Source organism: Pleurodeles waltl, chromosome 5, assembly GCF_031143425.1.
Source record: "Pleurodeles waltl isolate 20211129_DDA chromosome 5, aPleWal1.hap1.20221129, whole genome shotgun sequence".
In the NCBI taxonomy this organism is placed as follows: Eukaryota; Metazoa; Chordata; class Amphibia; order Caudata; family Salamandridae; genus Pleurodeles; species Pleurodeles waltl.
In genome coordinates this window covers 1,199,737,780-1,199,758,998 of record NC_090444.1, presented here as the reverse complement: position 1 = coordinate 1,199,758,998, position 21,219 = coordinate 1,199,737,780, and the positions used below count along the sequence as shown (strand labels likewise).

At 47.1% G+C, this 21,219-nt stretch overlaps 1 protein-coding gene across 2 annotated transcripts in view; it reads right to left on the bottom strand.

The window, feature by feature from the left end:
* ARMC2 (armadillo repeat containing 2) overlaps nt 1-21,219 on the bottom strand; it is a 450,139-nt gene that overhangs the window by 117,886 nt on the left and 311,034 nt on the right. For both annotated transcript variants that reach the window (XM_069235455.1, XM_069235454.1), the window contains exon 11: nt 15,304-15,449. In XM_069235455.1, coding sequence (XP_069091556.1) covers nt 15,304-15,449 — 146 coding nt within the window. The remainder of the gene's footprint in view (nt 1-15,303; nt 15,450-21,219) is intronic.

The following is a 21,219-nucleotide window of genomic DNA, read 5'->3' as shown; positions in this document are numbered from 1 at the left end:
GAATAGTACCGCTTTCCACCTGACAGGCCCACACACCTACAAAACCTAGTAACCCATATTTGGCTACTGCTATTTCACTTATGATCCAAAATTGGGGCACAGTGACCTTGGCGTTTTTCACCCCCTGAGGTGTACACCACACTGCTGACTACTGGGGTAGATGTTTTTTCATTATTTGTACTGGGTTCATGAACTCACTGGGTATCTAACTGCCAAGTGTGGGTGGAGGACGGGAGAGGCGGTTCTTAGGAGTTCTCTTTATGTTTATTTGTTTGCCTTATAGGAAGGTCCCATTTTCTTGGAAGTGCAGGGCTGCAGTCACTTACACAGTTGTACATGATGGTGTCGTGTGACAGTCGAGACCTGGTAGTTGAGCTCCCCTTCCTCTCCTGGAACATAAGAGGTATAAATAACCCATGCAAGGGGAAGGAGATACTTCAGTATCTCACACACCACAGAATAAAAATTGCATTCTTAGAGGAGATCCACCTCCTCTCCCATGAACTCACACACCTTTGCCCCGTCATAGGGTTCACTTCGATACTTCTCAAACTACAGCACCTATTCATAGAGCGTATGCATTTTAATACACAGATCCGTCCTGTTCCATCCTACAGCCCACTTCACTGATGACAACGGCAGATACTTTGCAGTCACAGGTACCCTTGTCAGGCCAAACCATACTGCTCCTTAACATTTACGCTTCAAATACAGTCTTCCCAGACTTTTTCTGTGCCCTGTTGTTACTAATGGTACATATATATATGTATCATATTACATTGAGGGTTGATTTTAACTTAATACAAGATCCCCTCCTTGACTCCACGTCCGTGACACCAAGTGGCAAGCTGCATTCGTTGCAGGACATTTGTGACCTTTGCGACATGTATGTTATAAAGTATGCCAGGTGTTTCCCCATGCCAGGACTCCTGGCTTTACATTCTATTCTGCTCCCCACACCACATGGACCCGCATTGACTACTGGTTACTCTTAGCCACTGTCACTCCATGGCTAGACAGCATGGCCCACCTCCTGTGCACTCTTTCTGATCACTCCCAAGTCCAGATGTTGCTGGTGATACCATATGCTGGAGGCGTGGGCCGACGCTGGTGCTTCCTGTGTAATGCCGTACTTGGCGAGGTGTTTCATTCTGAGCTTCACACATCTATTGTAGAGTACTTCAAACCTAAAAAGGATTTGGTCCACACATAGGCCACTTTCTGGGAGGCATTCAAGCCCTACATTAGGGAGATATGCAACTCTAAACACTTGGGGGTGCTGTGCAATATCGGCAATGACCTAGCATGCAGAAAAACTGAACTGCGTGATTCTGATAGCATAGAAACTCAACAATGGCATGGACCACAGCAGTCGTGGCATACGGTGCTGCTGGGTGAATTCTGAGAGCTGGATGAATGAGAGGGTGCTTATCTGGGAAAACACACTAGAGCCTGACGATATGGGAAGGATGAGCACCAGGCTGCACCTTAGCACAATTGCTCCACCCATCCAGCGGTAGTCCACACATTCCTGAGCTGCAGCTCTCCGATGGGACCCGAGTAAATGACAATACTGATATTTTGACAGAGTTACTTAGTTATTACACATACCTGTATACCACCTGCACCTCTAGCAAGGACACGGCCAGAACAGACTATCTATTCGAAATAGCCATGGTCTGGATAACAGATGCTCAGCTGCAGTTCCTTAGTCAGCCGATCTCCAGTGAAGAGATCATAAAAGTGAAAGTGACTGATTCCCTCGATGGGTCAAAGGCCCCAGCCTGGATGATCTCATCTGCTAGCACCACACTTACTGGAGATGCATGCTGAGTTTCCAGATGCAGGGGCTCTGACCCAGGCGCTGTGCAGAGCCTTAATCACATTATTAGTGAAACCTTGGAAGGACCCACTGTGCTGTACCTCATATTGGTCCTCATCACTACTTAATTTTGATAACAAAATATTGGCTAAACTGTTGGCGACCCAGTTGTCGCTGCTTCTGGATCAGATCATCTTACCCTTGCAGTCGGGGTCTGTCCCACGTTATTCTACCTCTCCTACCTGTGTACAGTATTCTCAGTGCTGAACAGAATCTCCCCCACAGTGCCTGGGGCAGTTGCCCTACTGGAAGCAGAGAAAGCATTTGACTCTCTAGAGTAGCCATTCTTATGGGCGACATTACAGAAACTAGGTAGGACTGCCTTGTGGGTTCATTGCACTCGTCATGCTATTATATTCCCAACCTGTGGCTCACATACGGGTCAATGGCTCTCTCACGGATGCTTCTGACATCACTAGAGGGATTAGACAGGGCTGCCCCCATCTCCCCTCTACCTTTTATTTTAGCCATGGACCCTCTGGTCCGACATCGCCAGGAAAATCATCTCCACCACAAATTACAATCTAAACCAGGCCCATTGCTCCTGTCCCTATGTGCAGATGACATATTATTTGTCTGCCATCCAGATGAGAACTTGGCCTCCATAATTCAGGAGGTTGTTCGCTTTGGCACGTTCTCCAGTTTCACCATAAACTCAAACAAAACCAAATTGAAGGATGACTTTCGCTTCCACTATCCATGGCGGGCCAAATAGCCATCACAAAAATGGTTGTGCTCCCCCACTTTTTGTATCTTTTTCTAAACATACCGATCCCCCTCAGCAATGCATTCTTCTCCATGCTGCGGAGTCTCCTCTTGCAGCTGGTCTGGGCGGGCCACTGACCCCGAGTTGGCTGGCACACCCCGGTGCTTCCTGATGACTGAGGGGGGTTTGGTGTCCCACATTTCCAACTTTATTATTTGGCTGCACAATGTCATTTTGTGTACTATTGGTACCACTTCCATATGCCATCCCCTAACGTGCTCAGGAAGAACATACACCACTCCACTTCTTCCTTCTAAAGGGAATCCAGATTGACCCCCTCAACATACAGACACTATCTACCACCAGCCAGTGTGGAGGAACCTCCTTCGTCTGCTGGCGGGGGGGGGCTCCTCTATTTCCCTGCTTTACCACTAGCAGATAACCAACGGCTAACCCCAATGCAGGAGAGGTTGGTTCAGTGAACATTGCCTCACCATGCTTTACACACATTTGGGGATCTCTTCCCAGATGGTCATGTTCTTACACATACCGATGATGTGCGATTTGCAAACGCTACCCCCATGGACCATTTTGTTCTGTGACATGTCCACAGTACCCTGTGCACACTAGTCCCCTAATACCCACTGGCTCCAGAAGAGTTCACCCCCTTGAGGACAGTGATAATTGACCCAGACAGAGGGTGTTTGGTGTCCAGACTCTACCACTCTTGTGTAACACTGTTACCGACCCTAGATGGGAAGCTCAGGGAGGTCTGGGAGCACAAACTGGGCCGACCCCTGATGGACAAAATCTAGTAATACTGTTGCAACCCAACCACGCTCATATCGGCCTAACCATAGACACAAACTTTACATTACAAATTCCTGTAACGCATGTATAGTAAGCCAAGTGCTCTGGCTAATATAGACCCATCAGGGTCCTTTAACTGCCGAAAGTACCATGCCGCTGGCATCAACTTCCTACATCTGACATGGTCCTGTGGGAAACTTTTAGAATGCAGTTTTCAAACAACTCTCCTTGATGATTAGGGCCGACCTAACCCCTGACCCGCTTCTCATCTTGCTGGCGTATGAGGAAAATATAACACGCTGGGTCCATAGATTCACAGATATATCGCTGCTTCTAGTGAAGAGTGAGATCATCTTGCACTGGGGTAGTCAGTAGTGCCCTGCTGTTCCCAACTGGGTGAACAGCTTGACATACGGCGACACCACTAGCGAGATATGTGCCACGCTACAATCCCCCACATGTTGACCTACAGACATATGGCAACCACTCCATTAATATAATTATTACAAGAACGCCAGGATTCAGAGTCAATGGGAATGTACAGCACATACTATCTCTACTACATTTTGATCTTTATCGATCTTCTTAATGATTAGTCAGAGCTGAATTACCCCACGCTGTGCTCAACAGTCACCCCTTTTACTGTTGGATACATCAAGTACGCCGGTGTCATGTGTATATTAATATGTTTACTTATCTGAATGGCCATTGCAGCAACTCCGTTATGTACTGCTGTTCCTCTAAGTATGCCCATACTGTGGGTTGTTTATTCATATGTTTTTGTTTATTTGTATGTTTTGTACCTTTTCAAAATTCTAAATAAAAATAAATAAAAAATGTAGACATTGAGGGTTTAGTAGTCCCAATTGCTCGTTTCAGCAGTCTAAAGTCCTTTAGACATTAGACATTAGAGTATATTAGGATATGATCTGCATTTAGGTGACCATAAACTCCCAGCTGGCCAAGCCAAATCGGAACACTTCAGCAGCTTGAGCAGGCAGAGAGAATGTATCCACAGGAGTTGCGAACGGCTTAGGGGATAGGGCAGTATGTCATGACCATACAGAAAAGTCACAATTGATTTCTTCAAGAACCCAGTGATTTCTATTCACCACACAGCTTCAAAAGCTCAAACATGCTCACATACTTGAATGCCATTTATGGAAGGCAACAAACTAAGCAAACAGGGTTCAGTTTGAAATAGTGAGTAAGTGTGCCAAATGATTTTTCTGAGTGATCAAGAACCTTATAACACGTGTGCAGAACGAATTGTAGAGGCACAATCATGTAGTGTAGAAGTGGAACAATGCACCTTCTCCAAGGATCTGTGTGAAAGCTCCCAGTGTCACTCAGCAACTTGCTCAGGTGCCTGCTTATGAGTGGATGAGCAGTGCACAGTTACAGATCATGCTCGGGGAACATCATCTTGCCATGCTTCAGAGAACTATATGTGCTTTGAATGAGATACATTGTCTGAAGGGCATTGCTTGAAGACAGCCTCAGGCTTCCAGGGACGGCATGTTTAAATCTTTGCTATCAGACATGCTCTTTTTTTTGTACGAGCCTTGCTTGACTGTGGAGTCCTGGGGCCAGCACGTAGGCAGATCAAACTAAGCAGAGGGTGTGAAGATGGTATTTGTTAGCAATCAGATAAGAAACTGACACACTTTATCAATAATAAGCTTTCCCCAGCTGATCCTCACCTAAGTTTCTAGCTATGTGACAAGGTAAAATGTGCAAGAGCCTGCTTTAGGCAGGTAAGATCTCTTCAGCTACTCCCTGTAGTTCCCAAGGTGGCAGATATCTCTTCCTTTCCATGCCATTATGTCCATTCTACTTTAAAAGGAGAAATGAAACTAAGGTTTTTTCCAGGTAAGTCCATTTACATATAGGTAACTCTACAGTAGAGAAGCCCAAGAGCGGCTTTGTGTATTGCACTAACTGATTTGGAGTAATATTTTCCTCATCTAGTAACATAATTTAGAAACGAGAACCTGAGAACTGAGTTGTGTCAAATATTACTTAGCACTTTATATGAGGATTACAAAGTGTGAGCAAAAGATGCAGCAAGCAACACAAAATGCATTTACAGACTGAGTTTGTTGGCAGTTGTAATGAAATATCGACAGTCAGAAAAGAGTACAAATAAATAAATACTTTTAACTCTTCATAGCTTATGGTTTGCTAGCTCCATTCACCACACAAGGCTCCATTAACCCATCCAGCCATGGTTGCTGGAACCACGATAGGAGCAGCAGTTGAAGCGCACCCCAGTGGTCCCTTACTCACCTGAAAGAGATATCCTGGGAAGGTCTCCCCACAGTACAGGATACCAGGGAGGCTGCACATTCACCTCTTCATTGTAGGGGCTATTTGGGGCCCTCCCTGCCACTGCATGGCCTTGTGAATCAATCTCTCTCAGGCCAGGAAACTTCACTCAGCTGTCCCCAACCTCACCTTGGTTAGTGATCCTGGTCTTGTTTCCCACACACATCTCAGAAGTGGTTCATTTGATTGCCCATGTAACACAGCAGAGGCCCTCACCTGGCGTGGCTCGGCTTCTGGGGTAACTCGACTCCCGTTACACACTGCCAATATGCACACACACGACTGACAAAACTCACTTGTTACAATACACTCGGACCCACAATCTAATACTTTCTCTCACCACCTTGCATTCCTCCATCTATTGTAGAAGACGAGCTCTAAAATTATGTTGACTGAAATCCCAGATAACCATACCCTCTCCTTCCATCCCTGCCCCCAGCTCCCACTCTCTTGGACTACAATTCTTACCACGTCACCAAGTCCCCACTTCAAGTACACCTCACGCACCGAAAGCCTGACCAGCATACTCTACTACCCCCTACTCCATCCTTCCTCCCCCACCCCTCACTAACAGCTCCCACACAATAAAGCATGGCATACCACCACAACATACCACATCACCACTGGAAACCATGAAGTCCACCCATGACAATCATCTCCCAAAGGCAAAATCACTAAATGATCCTCACATTACACTTCTTTTCTCTACAGACCCCAGAACACAAACTTGATCAATAAATCAGGATTTATAAAGTGTGGCTAATCACCCAATAGGGTAATCAGGTGTTTGCAGGTCCCAGAGGCTTATTAGAACAACCAGGTCGTGAGGGCCATTCAGAATTCCCAAAGTGAGGTGATGGTCCAGAGTTGTGTGGGGACGCTGTTCCAGGTTTTTGCTGCAACGTGAGAGAAGGAGAGTCCTCCACGTCTGCTTCAGTAGATACGGAGAGTATGGGCAAGTGAAAAGGAGGCACAGTGTGATCTTCTCGATGGTTGGTGAAGGTTCAGGCGGTGGTTAATGTACATGTATCCTTGGTTGTGTAAAGCCTTGTGTGCCTGGGTCAGCAGCTTGAATTGGCATATCTTCTGCATGGGCAGCCAGTGGAGTTGCTTGAGATGGGGTATGATGTGGGCTTGTCAGGGAAGGCTGAGGATGAGTCTGGCTGTGGTGTTCTGTATGGACTGAAGCATCGTAGGAGTTACACGGCGATTCCTACGTAGAGAGCTTTGCTGTAGTCCAGTTGGCTGGTGATGAGGGCCTGTGCCACTGTGCGTCTCGCGCGTAGAGGTAGCCACTTAAAGACCTTAGATAGCATGCGCAAAGTGAGGAAGCAGGGGGAGGAGATGCCTTTGATCTGTGATTTCATGGTGAGCTTGTTATCAATGATGATTCCGAAGTTTCTGGAGTGGTCGGGGGAGTGGGTGTGGGTCCTAGGTCTGATGACCACCAGAAGTCATTCCATGTGTTGCTGCTGTTGCCAAATATCAGTACTTCCGTCTTGTCTGTGTTCAGCTGCAGGCAGTTTTTCTTCATCCAATCAGCGATGCCTGTCATGCATCTGTGGAAATTGGTTCTGGTGGTGGAGGGGTCGTCGGTCAGTGAGAGAATGAGTAGGGTGTCGTTTGTGTAGGAAGTTATGTAGAGAACGTGGGATCTGGCGATGTTGGCCAGCGGAGTCATATATGCGTTGAAGCGTGTGGGGCTGAAGGATGAGCTGTGGGAAACCACAGGTGATCTTCTTGGGTTCGGAGATGAAGGGCAGGAGGTAGATCTTTTGGGTTTTTCCAGTGAGGAAGGAGGTGATCCATCTAAGCGCATTCACTTGGATGTGGTGGAGTCTTTCGATCAGCATGAGGTGGGATTGGGTGTCAAAAGCTGCTGAGAGGTCAAGGAGGATCAAAGCTGCTGTTTGTTCTTGGTCAAGGAGGGTTCGGATGTCGTCGGTGGCTGTGGTCAGGGCGGTTTTGGTGCTGTGATTGCTGCTGAAGCTGGATTGGGAAGCATCGAGTAGTTGGTTCTGCTCTAGGTATGACATGATAACTCACATCAATACTTACCCAACTTGATGTCAATACTTACCCAACCTGACGTCATTATATCCCACTTAAGCTCTAGACTGTCTACTGTAATTGACTATCCCAGCAGAAGACACACTACCCCAAACACTCAATACCGAGGAGTAGTCACTTTTATTGCCGCAAGAGATTCACCCTTAATCTCTTTCAAGCTGATATTGCAAACTTACAGGAAAGGTAAAAAAAAACTAAATTATCAACTTCTCCTTCTGCCACTGCTCCAGACAACTCAAAGCAAAGAACAAGTTACTTACCTTCGGTAACGAATTATCTAGTAGAGACTCTATCTAGCTGCAGATTCCTTACCTTAGAATTCCCTGGCGCCGAATCCGGAATTTTTTTGCTGAGCAGTACCCTGCGCGTGCAGTTGGGTGGCGTCATTCGGATCTGCGTGCATCGTCCGGCTCCACGTGGCGTCGTCAGCATCGTTGGAGCCATCTGTGACGTCACGGTCTTCTATATAGGCACCACCCCGGCACGCGCCAGTTCTTTTCCACAACTTCGCACGCTAGAAGCGCAGAGTTATGGAAGAACCAACAATTATTAACTTTTCTTTTGATTTTTGGAGTAAGGAAAAAAATATGAAAAACAATGTATATATTCGCAGAACGGGGAGGTGTAGGGAATCTGCAGCTAGATAGATTCTCTACCTGATAATTCATTACCGAAGGTAAGTAACTTGTTCATCTGATAGAGACTTCGAGCTGCAGATTCCTTACCTTAGAATAGATACCCAAGCTATATCTCTTGGTGGTGGACTGCGAAAATATACTTCACACAAGGAAATCCTGTAGGACCGAGCGAGCAAAATGCCCCTCTCGCCTCACCTGGCTATAGAGGCAGTAGAGTCTTGCAAATGTGTGCAAAAGAAGCCCATGTTGCCGCCTGGCAAATATCAAGTACCAGCACGCCTCGAGCTAACGCAGTGGTAGCAGCTTTCCCTCAGGTGGAGTGAGCTCTCAAGCCCTCAGGAGGCTGCTTCTTAGCCAAAGCGTAGCAAATTTCTATGAAGAGAATGACCCAGCACGAAATGGTTCGTTTCTGGACTGCCCGACGCTTCTTTGCACCAACATACCCCACAAAGAATTGGTCGTCCACCCGGAACTCTTTTGTGCGGTCAAGGTAGAACGATAACGCTCTTTTTGGGTCCAGCCAATTGGAGACACTCCTCTTCTTTAGAGGGATACGGTGGAGCAAAGAAGGTGGGCAGGGCGATATTTTGACCCAGATGAAAAGGGGCCACCTCCTTGGGGAGGAAAGAGGCATGCGGTCTGAGGATTACCTTATCAGGATATATCATGAGATATGGCGGTCTTGATGATAAAGCCTGCATCTCACTCACTCTCCTGGCAGATGTTCTCACCACTAAGAAGGCTGTTTTGATAGTGAGCAGCTGAAGAGGACAATTATGCAAAGGCTCAAAAAGAGCACACATAAGAAAAGGGAGCACTAGATTAAGGTCCCACTGGGGCATAACAAAAGGCGTAGGTGGAAACATATGTACAAGCCCTTTTAAGAATCTCTGTACAATAGGAAACTTGAACAAAGACTGTTCATCAGGCAAGCAAAGAAAAGACGATAAGGCAGAAAGATGGCCCTTAAGAGTCCCTAATGAGGAACCCTGTTGGGCGAGAGTGAGAATAAACAGAAGGATATCAGAAAGAGAAGAAGAAAGAGGATCAATAGACCTCTCTGTACAATATAATACAAAACGTTTCCAACAGCAGGTGTAAACCGTCTTAGTAGAGGGACGCCTGGCTGCCAGAATGACATCACAGACTTCAGGAGGGAGGTCATAAACCATCAACTGCCGCTGCTCAATCTCCACGCATGAAGTCGCAGAGTTGACAGGTTCGGGTGGAGAACCTGACCCTGCTGCTGCGACAGAAGATCCTCCTGAAGAGGCAACCTGATTGGAGGATTGATGCTCATTTTGAGAAGCTCTGGATACCAGACTCTTCATGCCCAATCTGGAGCCACTAGGATTACTTGGGCCCGGTCGTTCTTGATTTTCTTGAGAACTCGGAGCAGAAGTGGTATGGGAGGAAGGGCGTACAGGAGGCCTAAACTCCTGCCAAACTCCTTGCCTAGCTATAGCCGCCTTGGAAATTCCAACGCGCAATACTGCTGACATTGTGCGTTCTCGGCGGAGGCGAACAGATCGAATCAAGGCTCTCCCCACTGCTGAAAGAGTCCTTGCGCCACCTCCGGATGGAGATACCTTTAGTGATCTTCTAAGCATCGCCAGCTGAGTTCATCCGCTCTGGCGTTAGAGAACCTGCCAGGTGTTGAACCACGAGGGTTATGCCCTGGCATTCCTGCCATGTCCAGAGACGCAGAGCCTCTTGACAAAGGGTCCACGACCGCACACCACCCTGCTTGTTGCAGTACCACATTGCAGAGGTGTTGTCTGTGAACACCTGCATTACCTTTCACAACAAGAAGAAATGCTTTTAATGCTAGCCGGATTGCCCTGAGCTCCAATAAGTTGATATGGAGCCCAGATTCCACCAGAGATCCCTGATCTCCACCTCGCCCAGATGGCCACTACTGTGAGATCTGGTTGGGGAAGGGAGAGGAGTCTGCCTTTGACCCAATTGCAGTTCACTAACCACCAGTGCAGATCCTTTGCAGTTCCCTCCGAGATCTGAACCATGTTGGTATGATTTCCCTGATGCTGTGCCCATTGGAACTTCAGGTCCCACTGCAGAGCCCTCATATGCCATCTGGCATGTTTGACTAATAGGATGCAGGAAGCCATGAGTTCCAACAGCCTCAGAGTGTGTCTCACAAAAATCTAGGATAGAGGCCGAAACATTGGTATCATAACCTGAATATACTGGACTCTCTGCTCGGGAGGATAGACCAGATACTGCACTGTATCCAGAACAGCTCCAATGAAAGTAAGCTTCTGAGAGGGCGTCAGGTGTGACTTTGGCACGTTTATAGTGAACCCCAGTGAATAGAAGAGGTTTGCTGTCATCTGGAGATAGGTGACGAGAGCCTGGGGCATCAGAGCCTTCAACAGCCAGTCATCCAGGTAGGGGGAAGACTAAAATCCCTGACCTGCGCAGATGAGCTCCAACCACCGCCATCACTGTGGTGAACACCCGAGGGGCACTGGTGAGACCAAAAAGGAGCATGATAATCTGAAAGTGCTCGTGGCTCACCTTGGACTGCAAGTATGCCTGTGGGCGGGTAGGATGGGGATGTGAAAATATGCATCCTGCAAGTCCAACGCTACCATCCAGTCTCCTTGGTCTAGGGCAGACAAGATCTGTGCGAGAGTGAGCATCATGAATTTCTCCTTTTTGAGGAAGAGACTGACGTTCCTTAAGTCCAGGATAGGGCGCAGGCCCTTGTTCTTTTGGGGAATCAGAAAGTAGCGGGAATAATAATCACTGCCTACTTCTGACTTCGGGACCCTTTCTATAGCTCCCTTGGCCAAGAGAGCTGTAACTTCCTTGCGGAGCAAGACCAAATGATCCCCCATCAGCCGTTCTTTTACCCAAGGGATAGAAGGAGGGAAAGACTGGAAGGGGCGGGAATAGCCCTTCCGTATGATTTGCAAGACCCATTTGTCGGATGTGACGGACTGCCAGTGAGAGAGATGAAATTGAATCCTCCCTCCAACTGGACGGACATGGTCTTGCAGAACCATACTAGAAGGGCTTGGGTGCTGTGGAGGTGGGCTGTGTTGTGGGAGACCTCTGGCCAGACCCTCTGGGTCTGATGGTACCACAACCTCGTCCTCGCACGGGATGTTGTGAAGCCAGAGGACGGTGGCTAACTTGTGGCTGGCATGGTACCGCGCCCCTTCCGAAGCCTCGAAAGGGACGGAAGACAGACTGCTGACGAGCTGGCGCAGAAAGGCCCAAGGATCTGGCCGTAGCTAGAGAATCCTTGAACCTCTCCAGCACAGAGTCTGCCTTCTCACCAAAAAGACGACAGCCATCAAAAGGCATGCCCATCAAACTCAACTAGACATCCCCGAAAAGCCAGTAGAACGTAGCCAGGCGTGGCGACGAAGAGACACTGTTGATGCAATCGCTCTAGCCAGCGAGTCGGTCGTGTCCACTCCACACCTAATAGTAAACTTGGCTGCATCTCTCCCATCCTTGACAGCTTGGGTGAGAGTGTTCCATACGCCCTCCGGGACCTGGGGCAGCAGCTATGCCACTGTATCCCATAAAGTATGGGGAAAACGACCCCAAAGCCAGGCTGAAGGAAGAAAACAACTTCTTTCCAATTTGGTCCAACCTCTTGGATTCCCTATCCGGAGGGGCGGAAGGGAAGGCACCACGGGAAGTGGAGGATTGGGTCAACAAGCTCTCTGGAGTGGGGTGTTGTGTGAGGAAACTAGGGTCATTTGGAGCAGGTCTATGGCGGCGGCTGACTGTCCTATTCACAGGAGCCCCTGTGCTGGGTTTGGACCTTGTTCTCAGAAGGACATCCGTTAGGGCTTCATTGAAGGACAACATCGGCTCCGATGTAGTCACACCCGGCTAAAGCACCTCCGTCAGGAGATTCGTCTTGACTGGCACCATAGGCAAGTCGAGGTCCAAGACCTTAGCTGCCCTACGCGCCACTATGGCAGAAGAAGCCCCTTCCTCCATAGCCACATTGGGAGGAGAGCGCATGCCAGTATCTGGAGAAGTATCCAGTCCACTGGCTTCCCATAGATCCTCATACCAGTCCTGTTCATGCTCCAGTTCACACTCTAAAGGGTCCTCAGACCCCTCCCACTCCTCTCCTGTGCCTGGCTGTTCAGAATAAGGCTCAGGCAATGATCTGGGCCTAATCGGCGCCATCGAAGTCGGAATCAGTGTTGTACAACGTCGTTCCGGCTGCATCATCCGGAATGAGGGTGAGGCTACTACCATCAGTGGGCGCCGGTGGTGGAGGAAGCGTTGACATCGGACCTGGTGTCGGACGAGGCCGACTGTGAGATACCGGCGCCGGCCCAGATCCAGTATCAGATCCTGGGGTCCCCAACGGTGCCGAGGCTGGAGCCGCCAACGTCGAATCCGATGGGACCCCTGATGACCCGGCGCGGCCCGAACACCCACCCAAGGGTGCAGCTCACTCAAAAACAAGGCGCATAATCCTCGTAAAATTCTTTAATTTGAGCGGGGGTCGCTCTGGTCCCCGGAAAAGGAGGAAGACGTGGAGTCGGCCCTGGCAACAACTCAGTGGAGCTGCGCTTGGAACTTTGACGTTCCCTAGACGCTTCGTCAGCCGACGGGCGTGGCAAAGTCAAAGTCCACTTGGACTTCTTCTTTTTGTGCCTCTTACCCCGAGTGCCCCGATGACCTCTAATGCGAGGAAGAGGACTTGGGGCTCCTGGAGCGGTACCATGACCTCCTCCCAGAGCGGGACCTCTTCGGAGTCGCGCCGACCGAAGGCGGCTGTCGGGCTGCTAGAAGCTTGAGAGATCTCTCTCTCTCAAGGCCTTTGGAGCCATGGCCCAACAGTCGGAACACAACGTCGAATCGTGGTCCTTCTCCAGACACCAGAGACACACTCGGTGTGGATCTGTGACCGACATGGTGTCATGACCTGCACCACATGGCTTGAATCCTGTTTTTCCCGAAGACATCTCAAACAATCAAAAAACCTTGACAAAATCATCAAAAAAAAGGGTAGCTCTTCCCGGATATGCGCTTAACCAGCACAGAAGAAAAAGAACTGACGTGCGCTTGCCGGGGTGGTGCCTATATAGAAGACCGTGACGTCACAGACGGCTCCGACGACGCCACACGGAGCTGGAAGACACAAGCAGATGCGAACGATGCCACCCCACGGCGCGCGCAGGGTATTGCTGAACAGAAAAATTCCAGATTCAAAGCTGATGCCAGGGAATTCTAAGGTAAGGAATCTGCAGCTAGAAGTCTCTATCAGATTATGGAATTCTCTACCCTTGAAACTACCTATTACCACCTTATATCTGATTTCGAAAACAAAGCTGAAAGTGATAATACATCCTCCATGAGACTGACCTTTACTGCACTACCCTTGTCCCACTGGACCTAATCTTGCTGCCAAAACCTATACCACCCACACCCTCTAACAACTGTAAGTCAGTTTCTTTGTAATGATCTAAACAAGCAACTGTCCATATGTATCCACTCGCCAATCTGTGCCATTGATTATAACTAACAACAGTTTGAAAAATGGTGTCTCTTGTAATGGAACTTGTTTTAACGTAAAGCGCTCTTGTAATGGAACTTGTTTTAACGTAAAGCGCTCTTACACCTTTAGGTAATGTCTGAGCTATATAAAAATGCAGAAATACATAAATGTAGTTTGAATATGTCACCAGGGAGGTAAAAAATACTTCTATTGATTTATAATTACATCACATTAATTTATCCAGCGGTTTACTAGACTTAAGGCCAAATATGTTACATTTGCTGCCACGATCACTCATTAAAGGGAGGCAAACACAAAAGAGAGGATTAACTTTTTACCTCCATGTGCTTATAAATGTAATACGATGCTGGCAGGACCTCCAGGCCAACATGACAGAAACATTTACAAGGTGGACTTTTAATTAAACTCGTATCCCCCTGAATCTACCAGTACACCAAGTGCATCGGGCCATACTTCTTTTCACCATAGTGGGCTGTGCAGGGCTTAAAGATAGTGACCTTTTACAGGGATAAAAATGGATGCCCTCAAAGTGTGTTCACATGAGGGATAGAGGAATCCTTAACAGTCGTACAGTATCTCTAGCCAATGATCTACTTGTAAAGGGCACTTTTTAGGTAGTTACACGGCTTCCACGCTGGTCCATCCTTTGACAATATTTGCCTAAAGAACTTAAGAGGTACTAGAGACCACACTTGGTTAGTCAAGGGCCTACATCTGTCGTCGTTCAAAGTCAAGCAACCAGCACACTGGATACCACCTGAATAAACTTGGCAGGTTCCGGACTCCAAATCTATCAGCTGTGGATATTTTTTTTATGATGAAGAGTGTGAAGCTGAAATGTACAATTTAAAACACAGTAGAAATACATGCAAGTATAGGTTTTTCTCACAGTGTCCCCATACAAATGAATAATGGTATTTTTCAGGTCAAAATATGTGCATTTTGCTTTAATGGTTAATGCCGTGATATAGCTAATGCCCTGATTCATTTATTCGACCTTATGTTAAATTAGCTAGGCTTATTTGAGCCCATCAGTGGCATAAGCACCTCTGAATTCGTTTCTTGTTAGGAGTACATAAGAAGGAAGTGTGCATTATCAATAAGGGGCCAAACAAGTCAAAACAATGCCTTTTTATCATGTCTCATTAACAAATACATGATACTTAGAATTACTCAAATCTGTTCGACAAAACCTGAAAAACATCAAATTAGCAGTCTGGTGAAGTGATGTAGGTCAACAACTAGTTTCCACAAAATACGCAAAAGCTGTTTAATAGCAACTTACCAATTTGGATAGCAAGATTTTTGTGAGACGTTTATCTTAGGCACTTAAATCAGTCTTGCCTACCTGAATAATCTTGCAATATTGGTACACACATCGCTGTCACTCATGTGTTGCTCCAGAACAATGCACAACTCTGATAGTGCATTGCTGACCAGGAACTTGTGCCTTGACTGGGGAAGGTCTGCAAAGTTTCTCAAAGTTGCAGTTATCTGCAGGAGAAAATGTATAACAGTTGCATGTTATAGTATGACTTCAAAACGTTATTCTATTTTTCAAAAGCATTTAATATATATGTATCAATAATTATAAAGTTATGTTAATAAAATGTATAAAGCACATTGTTGGCCCGGCAAAAGAGCTTACCAGCGCTACCCACCGAAACAAGAACAACTCCCCAAGAGAGAGGATATTGAATCTCAAGTAGGTAAAGAGCCAGGTTTTTAGCGTTTTCCTAAAATCAAAATGGCTCTGAATATTCCTTAGCTCAAGGGGCAAACTGTTCAGGAGGACTTGAGCTAGAAATCGAAAGAAGCGGCCACCAGAGCTTATGTGCCATACTAAGAGCTTTAAATTGAATGTGTCTCTCAGTCAGGAGCCAATGTAGCTTGTGAAGAAGTCCCGAAGTAAGACAGATCTTAGGGATGGAAAAAAACCAGTCTGACTGTAGTCTCTTTAAAATTGATTTTTTAGTGCCTAGATACAGAATGATACCGTAGTCCAAGTGAGATAAAATGAGAGACTGAATAATCAATTGATGAATATGGGGTTGAAATAGGCCAATAGTAGGGTTCAATCCTCTCAATAGGCCAAAGCAGGTGCCAACCAGAGAAGTCATTTGTGTCTCCAATCTGAAGGAGGCATCCAACTAGACGCCAGGTTTCACACAGATGTTTCTGGTGAGGACGGGGGTCCCAAACTGTCTGGCCACCAAGAATCTCCCCATGATTGAGTGTGCTTACCGAACAACAGGATTTCCATTTTGCTAGAGCTTAGTTTCAAACAATTGTAGGCCATCCATCCAGCATACAGCTCTGAAAATTAGTGATGTCTTTCAGGGAATTGTCAGAGGAAAAGAAGAAAAGTTGGATATCGTCTGCATTTGATACAACTGATACCGCAAAGAGCCTCACCAACTCTGCCAGAAGTCTAACATATATATTGAATAGAGTTGGGCTCAACGAGGACCCCTGAGGGACCCCGTGCTCCAAGGGTCTGGGAGAGGAAGGAAAAGGAGTGGGAATGACCCGGAAGAAACGGCCCCAAAGGAAGTAGATGAACCAGGCCAAGGCCTTTTATGAATGCTGATATCACAGAGGTGCTGTAACACAGAAGCAAAGGCTGTAAGGAAGGAGGTGAACCAGGCCAAGGCCTTACACGAATGCCGATATTGCAGAGGCGCTGTAGCAGCACCTTGTGAGAGAGAGCGTCAAAGGTGACACTCAGATCTAAAAGAATAATAGCTGCCTTGATTGACCACACTGCGCAGCGACTCAGTCACTGCCAAAAGAGCTGACTCAGAGCTATGATGGAATCTAAAACCATTTTTGGAAATGTCCAAATTGAGATTTGTTTCTAAAAACTCTGCCAGGAGTTTATTAAAATGTTTTTTCACCACTTTGTACAGAAATGGGAGAAGATAAATGGGACAGTAGTTGCCAGGGCACGTAGGATCAACAGATGGCTTTTTCAGGTGGGGAATTACTTTAGCCTGCATCCAGGTCTGAGGACCAATGGCCAAGGACAGTGTAAGATTAGCGATTTCTAAAAAAAACAAAAACCGAGTAAGGACAGCTTCATACAATTTTAGAATTATATCAGCTTTGAAGGGATCAACCGGAAAGCAAGAATTCACTACTGTGCATAAAGCAGAGAACGATGATAAATCCAGAAGAGGCAGTTCATTAAGAACTGGGAACATTGGCCCTTCCCCAGAGTGTTCAGAGCCAACCATAGCAAAAGCTGTAGCAATAGGCTGAAACTGGGCATAAATAACATTAATCTTTTCAACAAAACAATCTACAAATTAATTACAGTGGTCATTGGATACCTACACAGGCTTAGTAGAGAAAGATTCAGCTAAATTATTAACGAAAGAAAAAAGCTTTGGCAAGGTTCTTTCTGTTAAGAATCTTATTGAGAGGAGCTCTGCGCTAGTTAACCTTATCAGTTTGTGGTATACTTTAAGAACATTCATATAGAGTGGCTTTGCCCCAATGTGTAGGAAAGTGCCACTGTTGGCATGGTTACCCCCCCACACACTTTTTGCCTAGTGTTGATGCCAACTTTGATTGGAATTGTAGTGGGATCCTGCTAGCCAGGCCGCAGCAGCAGTGTTCTTTTCCATAATCTGTACCTTTGTTTCCACAATTGGCACACCCCTGCACACAGTTGAGTCCCTTGTAAAAGGTAACCCAAGGTACCAAGGGCCTTTTGTGGCCAGGAAAGTTCCCCAAGGGCTGCAGCATGTATTATGCCACCCTAGGGCACCCCTCACCAAGCACATGTACACAGCCTATGCAGCTTGTGTGTGCTTGTGAGGAGAAAAAGGCAAAGTCGACATGGCACCCCTCTCAGGGTACCATGCCCACAAACCACTACATGTGGCATAGGTAAGTCACCCCTCTAGCAGGTCTTACAGCCCTAAGGCAGGGTGCACTATACCACAGGTGAGGGCATAGCTGCATGAGCAATATGCCCCTACAGTTTCTAAGTCCATTCTTGGACATTGTAAGTGCAGTGTAGACATATTGAGTATATGGTCTGTGAGTTTGTCATTACGAATGCCACAGTTCCATAATGGCTTCACTGAATACTGGGAAGCTTGATATCAAGCTTCTCAGCACAATAAACCCCCACTGATGTCAGTTTGGGATTTATTGAAAAATGCACCCTGAGGGCATCTTAGAGATGCCCCTTGTATGTTAACCAAACTACTAGTGCAGGACTGTCTGGTTTGTGCCAGCCTGGCCACTTTCAGACACGTTTCTGACCACATGGGGGTGAGAGTCTTTGTGCTCTCTGTGGTCAGAAACAAAGCCTGTCCTTGCTGGAGGTGCTTCACAACTCCCCCCTACGGGAACTGTAACACCTGGCGGTGAGCCTCAAAGGCTCAAGTCTCGGGTTACAGTGTCCCAGGGTACTCCAGCTAGTGAAGTTGCCCCCCCCCCCCCGGACAAAGCCCCACTTTTGGCAGCAAGTCCGGCTGGGAAATTAGGGAAAACAGGGAGGTGTGGCCACCCCAGCCAGGACCACCCCTAAGGTGTCCAGGAGCTGAGATGACCCCCTCCCTGCAGAATCCTCCATCTTGGTTTGGAGGATACGGTTGTGCCCCCTCCCCAAAGGGAGTGGGCACAAGGAAGGGTAGCCACCCTCAGGGACAGTAGCCATTGGCTACTGCCCTCTGACCCCTGTAACGACCCTAATTCCAGGATTTAAGGACCTCCTTGAACCCAGCTCATCAGATTTCTGGTGACCTGACAAGAAGAAGAAGGACTTCATAGGTGAAAACCCCAGCAGAGAAGAAGGAAGACAACAACTGACTTGGCCCCAGCCCTACTGGCCTGTCTCCTGCTTCAAAGAACCTGCAGAAAAACAGCGACACATCCAGCGGGACCAACGGCCTCTGGCAAGCTACAGAGAACTGCCCTGCACCCGAAAGGACCAAGAACTCCCCCAGACAGCGGCCCTGTCCAAGAAGAAACAATATCCAAGGACTCCAACACCATTCGAAATGCGTGAGTCCTGACCACTCTGCACCGACACCTATGGCCTGTGTCCAGGTGGCCAAACCAACTAGAGAGGATCCCAAGGCTGCTCTGGGTAAGTGCCCACACTGGGTTGACCTCTCCACCCCTCCATGATGACACCTGCAGAGGGAATCCTGAGGACCCCCCTGAAAGCGAAAGCTCCGGACTAGGATATCCGACACCTAAAGACACACTGCACCCGCAGTCCCCATGCTTTGGAGAACCCAACTTCTGGTGCAGCAATGTTCATCAGGGAGCCCTCCTCCCTGTCCAGCCTGTGGTTTGCCCGAGATGACCTCCTAGACCTCGCCTGCAGCATCTGAGTGACCCCCAGGCTCCCCTCATTGAGAATCATTGGAGATCCGATACTTTGTTTGCATCCTGCACCCAGCCGCCCAAGTGCCGCTGAGGGAGTATGTTTGGTGCCTACTTGTGGCCTCCCCAGTGCTCCTCTAAAGCCCCCAGGTCTGGCTTTCGAGGACGCAGTACTTAGCTGCCTGTAGATCTGAAACCGAGTGCCCCAAGTCTCCATAGGAGGCCACGTTAATTTTGCCTACACTTTGACCTCTGCACCCGACCGGCCCTGTGTTGCTGGTAGTGGGTGTTTGGGAAAAACTTGAACCCCAACCTGTGGACTTCCTCACACCCGGAGACTGGAACTATAAGTGTTGTACTTACCTACTAATCGATCTAACTTTTCTTCCCCCCAGGAACAGTTTCTGAAAATTGCAAGTTTTAAAACAGATTATTGCCAATATTTCAAAAATTGTATAACTTATTGATTTCAAACAAAGTACTGTTGATATGTGTGTGAAATACAAATCAATTGAAGTACTTACCTGCAACTTGAATCTTCTGGTTCTTAAAATAAATTAAGAAACTATATTTTTTGCTATATAAAAACTATTGGTTTGAAGTTAAGTCATGTAGTTTGTGCTTCTTCTATTGTCTGTGTGTGTACAACATATGCTTTGCACCACCCTCTGATAAGCTTAACTGCTGAACCACACTACCACAAAAGAGAGCATTAGTATTTTCTACTTTAGCCTCTGCTAAGCCTCTGGGGAACCCCTAGACTCTGCGCACACTGTGTCTCACGTTGTAATATTATTTACAGAGCCAGTTTCCTACACTATGTCAGGACTTTCTCTTGTGCACTCAAGCACCTTGCAGCACTTTTTTTCCTGCAAAAACGTTTCAGTGAACCAAGGAGCAGAAGGCATGCTTCTGGCCTTCGCCTGATGGGCAGGTATAAATTTGTCTAGCGCCAAAGTGAGCCAAGCCTTCATCTCGACTTCAGCGCAGTCCACATTTGGATGCAACTGGGAGAGATTGGCCCAGATGTAACTGCAAAAGTTGATTGAATCCATTTTGGGCAGCAACATTACAACCGACTTTAAAAACTATTTTGAAGGATTGAAACCAATCGCATGAAAAATACCAGCCACCTGAATATGCACCTGCTCTGCATGTCCTCTAGTTTTTGAACTCCTTGGACAACTTCCACTATTTTCTCAAGTTCCCTTGCGCTGTAAGAATATAATCATTTAAACTGTATTTTTTTTCCAGTGAATTGAGTAGTTTTTTTTTCTACTCATGGTAATGTGTTTGTACGATGCGAACCATAACTTTAGTTTAACTAAGATTTTACTAAAAGTTTTTTTTTTTTTTTTTTTAAAGGGACATTACCAGTTGGTGACCGAGCTACTACCTCTGTGTCAATCCTATACGACACACAACACTCAGTTGTGTGTGGCATGGTTGGATACCCAACTACCCATGCATCCAGAGTCCACTGAAGCGAGCGGGGGCATGTGGGAGTTGTAATCCAGTGCAGTGGTTGGCCACAGTGAGTAGACTGTCGCCAGATCCTACTCCCAACAGGTCATGCATCTGGCTCTGCATCACGCAGGTCGACCAACCATGCACAGTGGGAGGTGGCTGTAGTGGCTAGTAGCCAGGCCAATCTTCTATGCACCCTATCAGGCCCAGTACCCAACAACCGGGGGAAAACTTTTTCATTTGTTTTTAAAAAGTGCGAATTTCCTGTAACCATTGCTTTCTACTTTCACTTATTCACTATTTCATTTAGTGGGTCGAGATGTCCCTTCCTTTAACACTGGTAAAAAAAATGGCATAGCACGCTCTGTACCTTTGCAAACGTGATGTATAACATGTTAGTTTTAATGCGTATTTTCTTTTTGTATTTATTTTATCAAACCAAGGAGGCAGA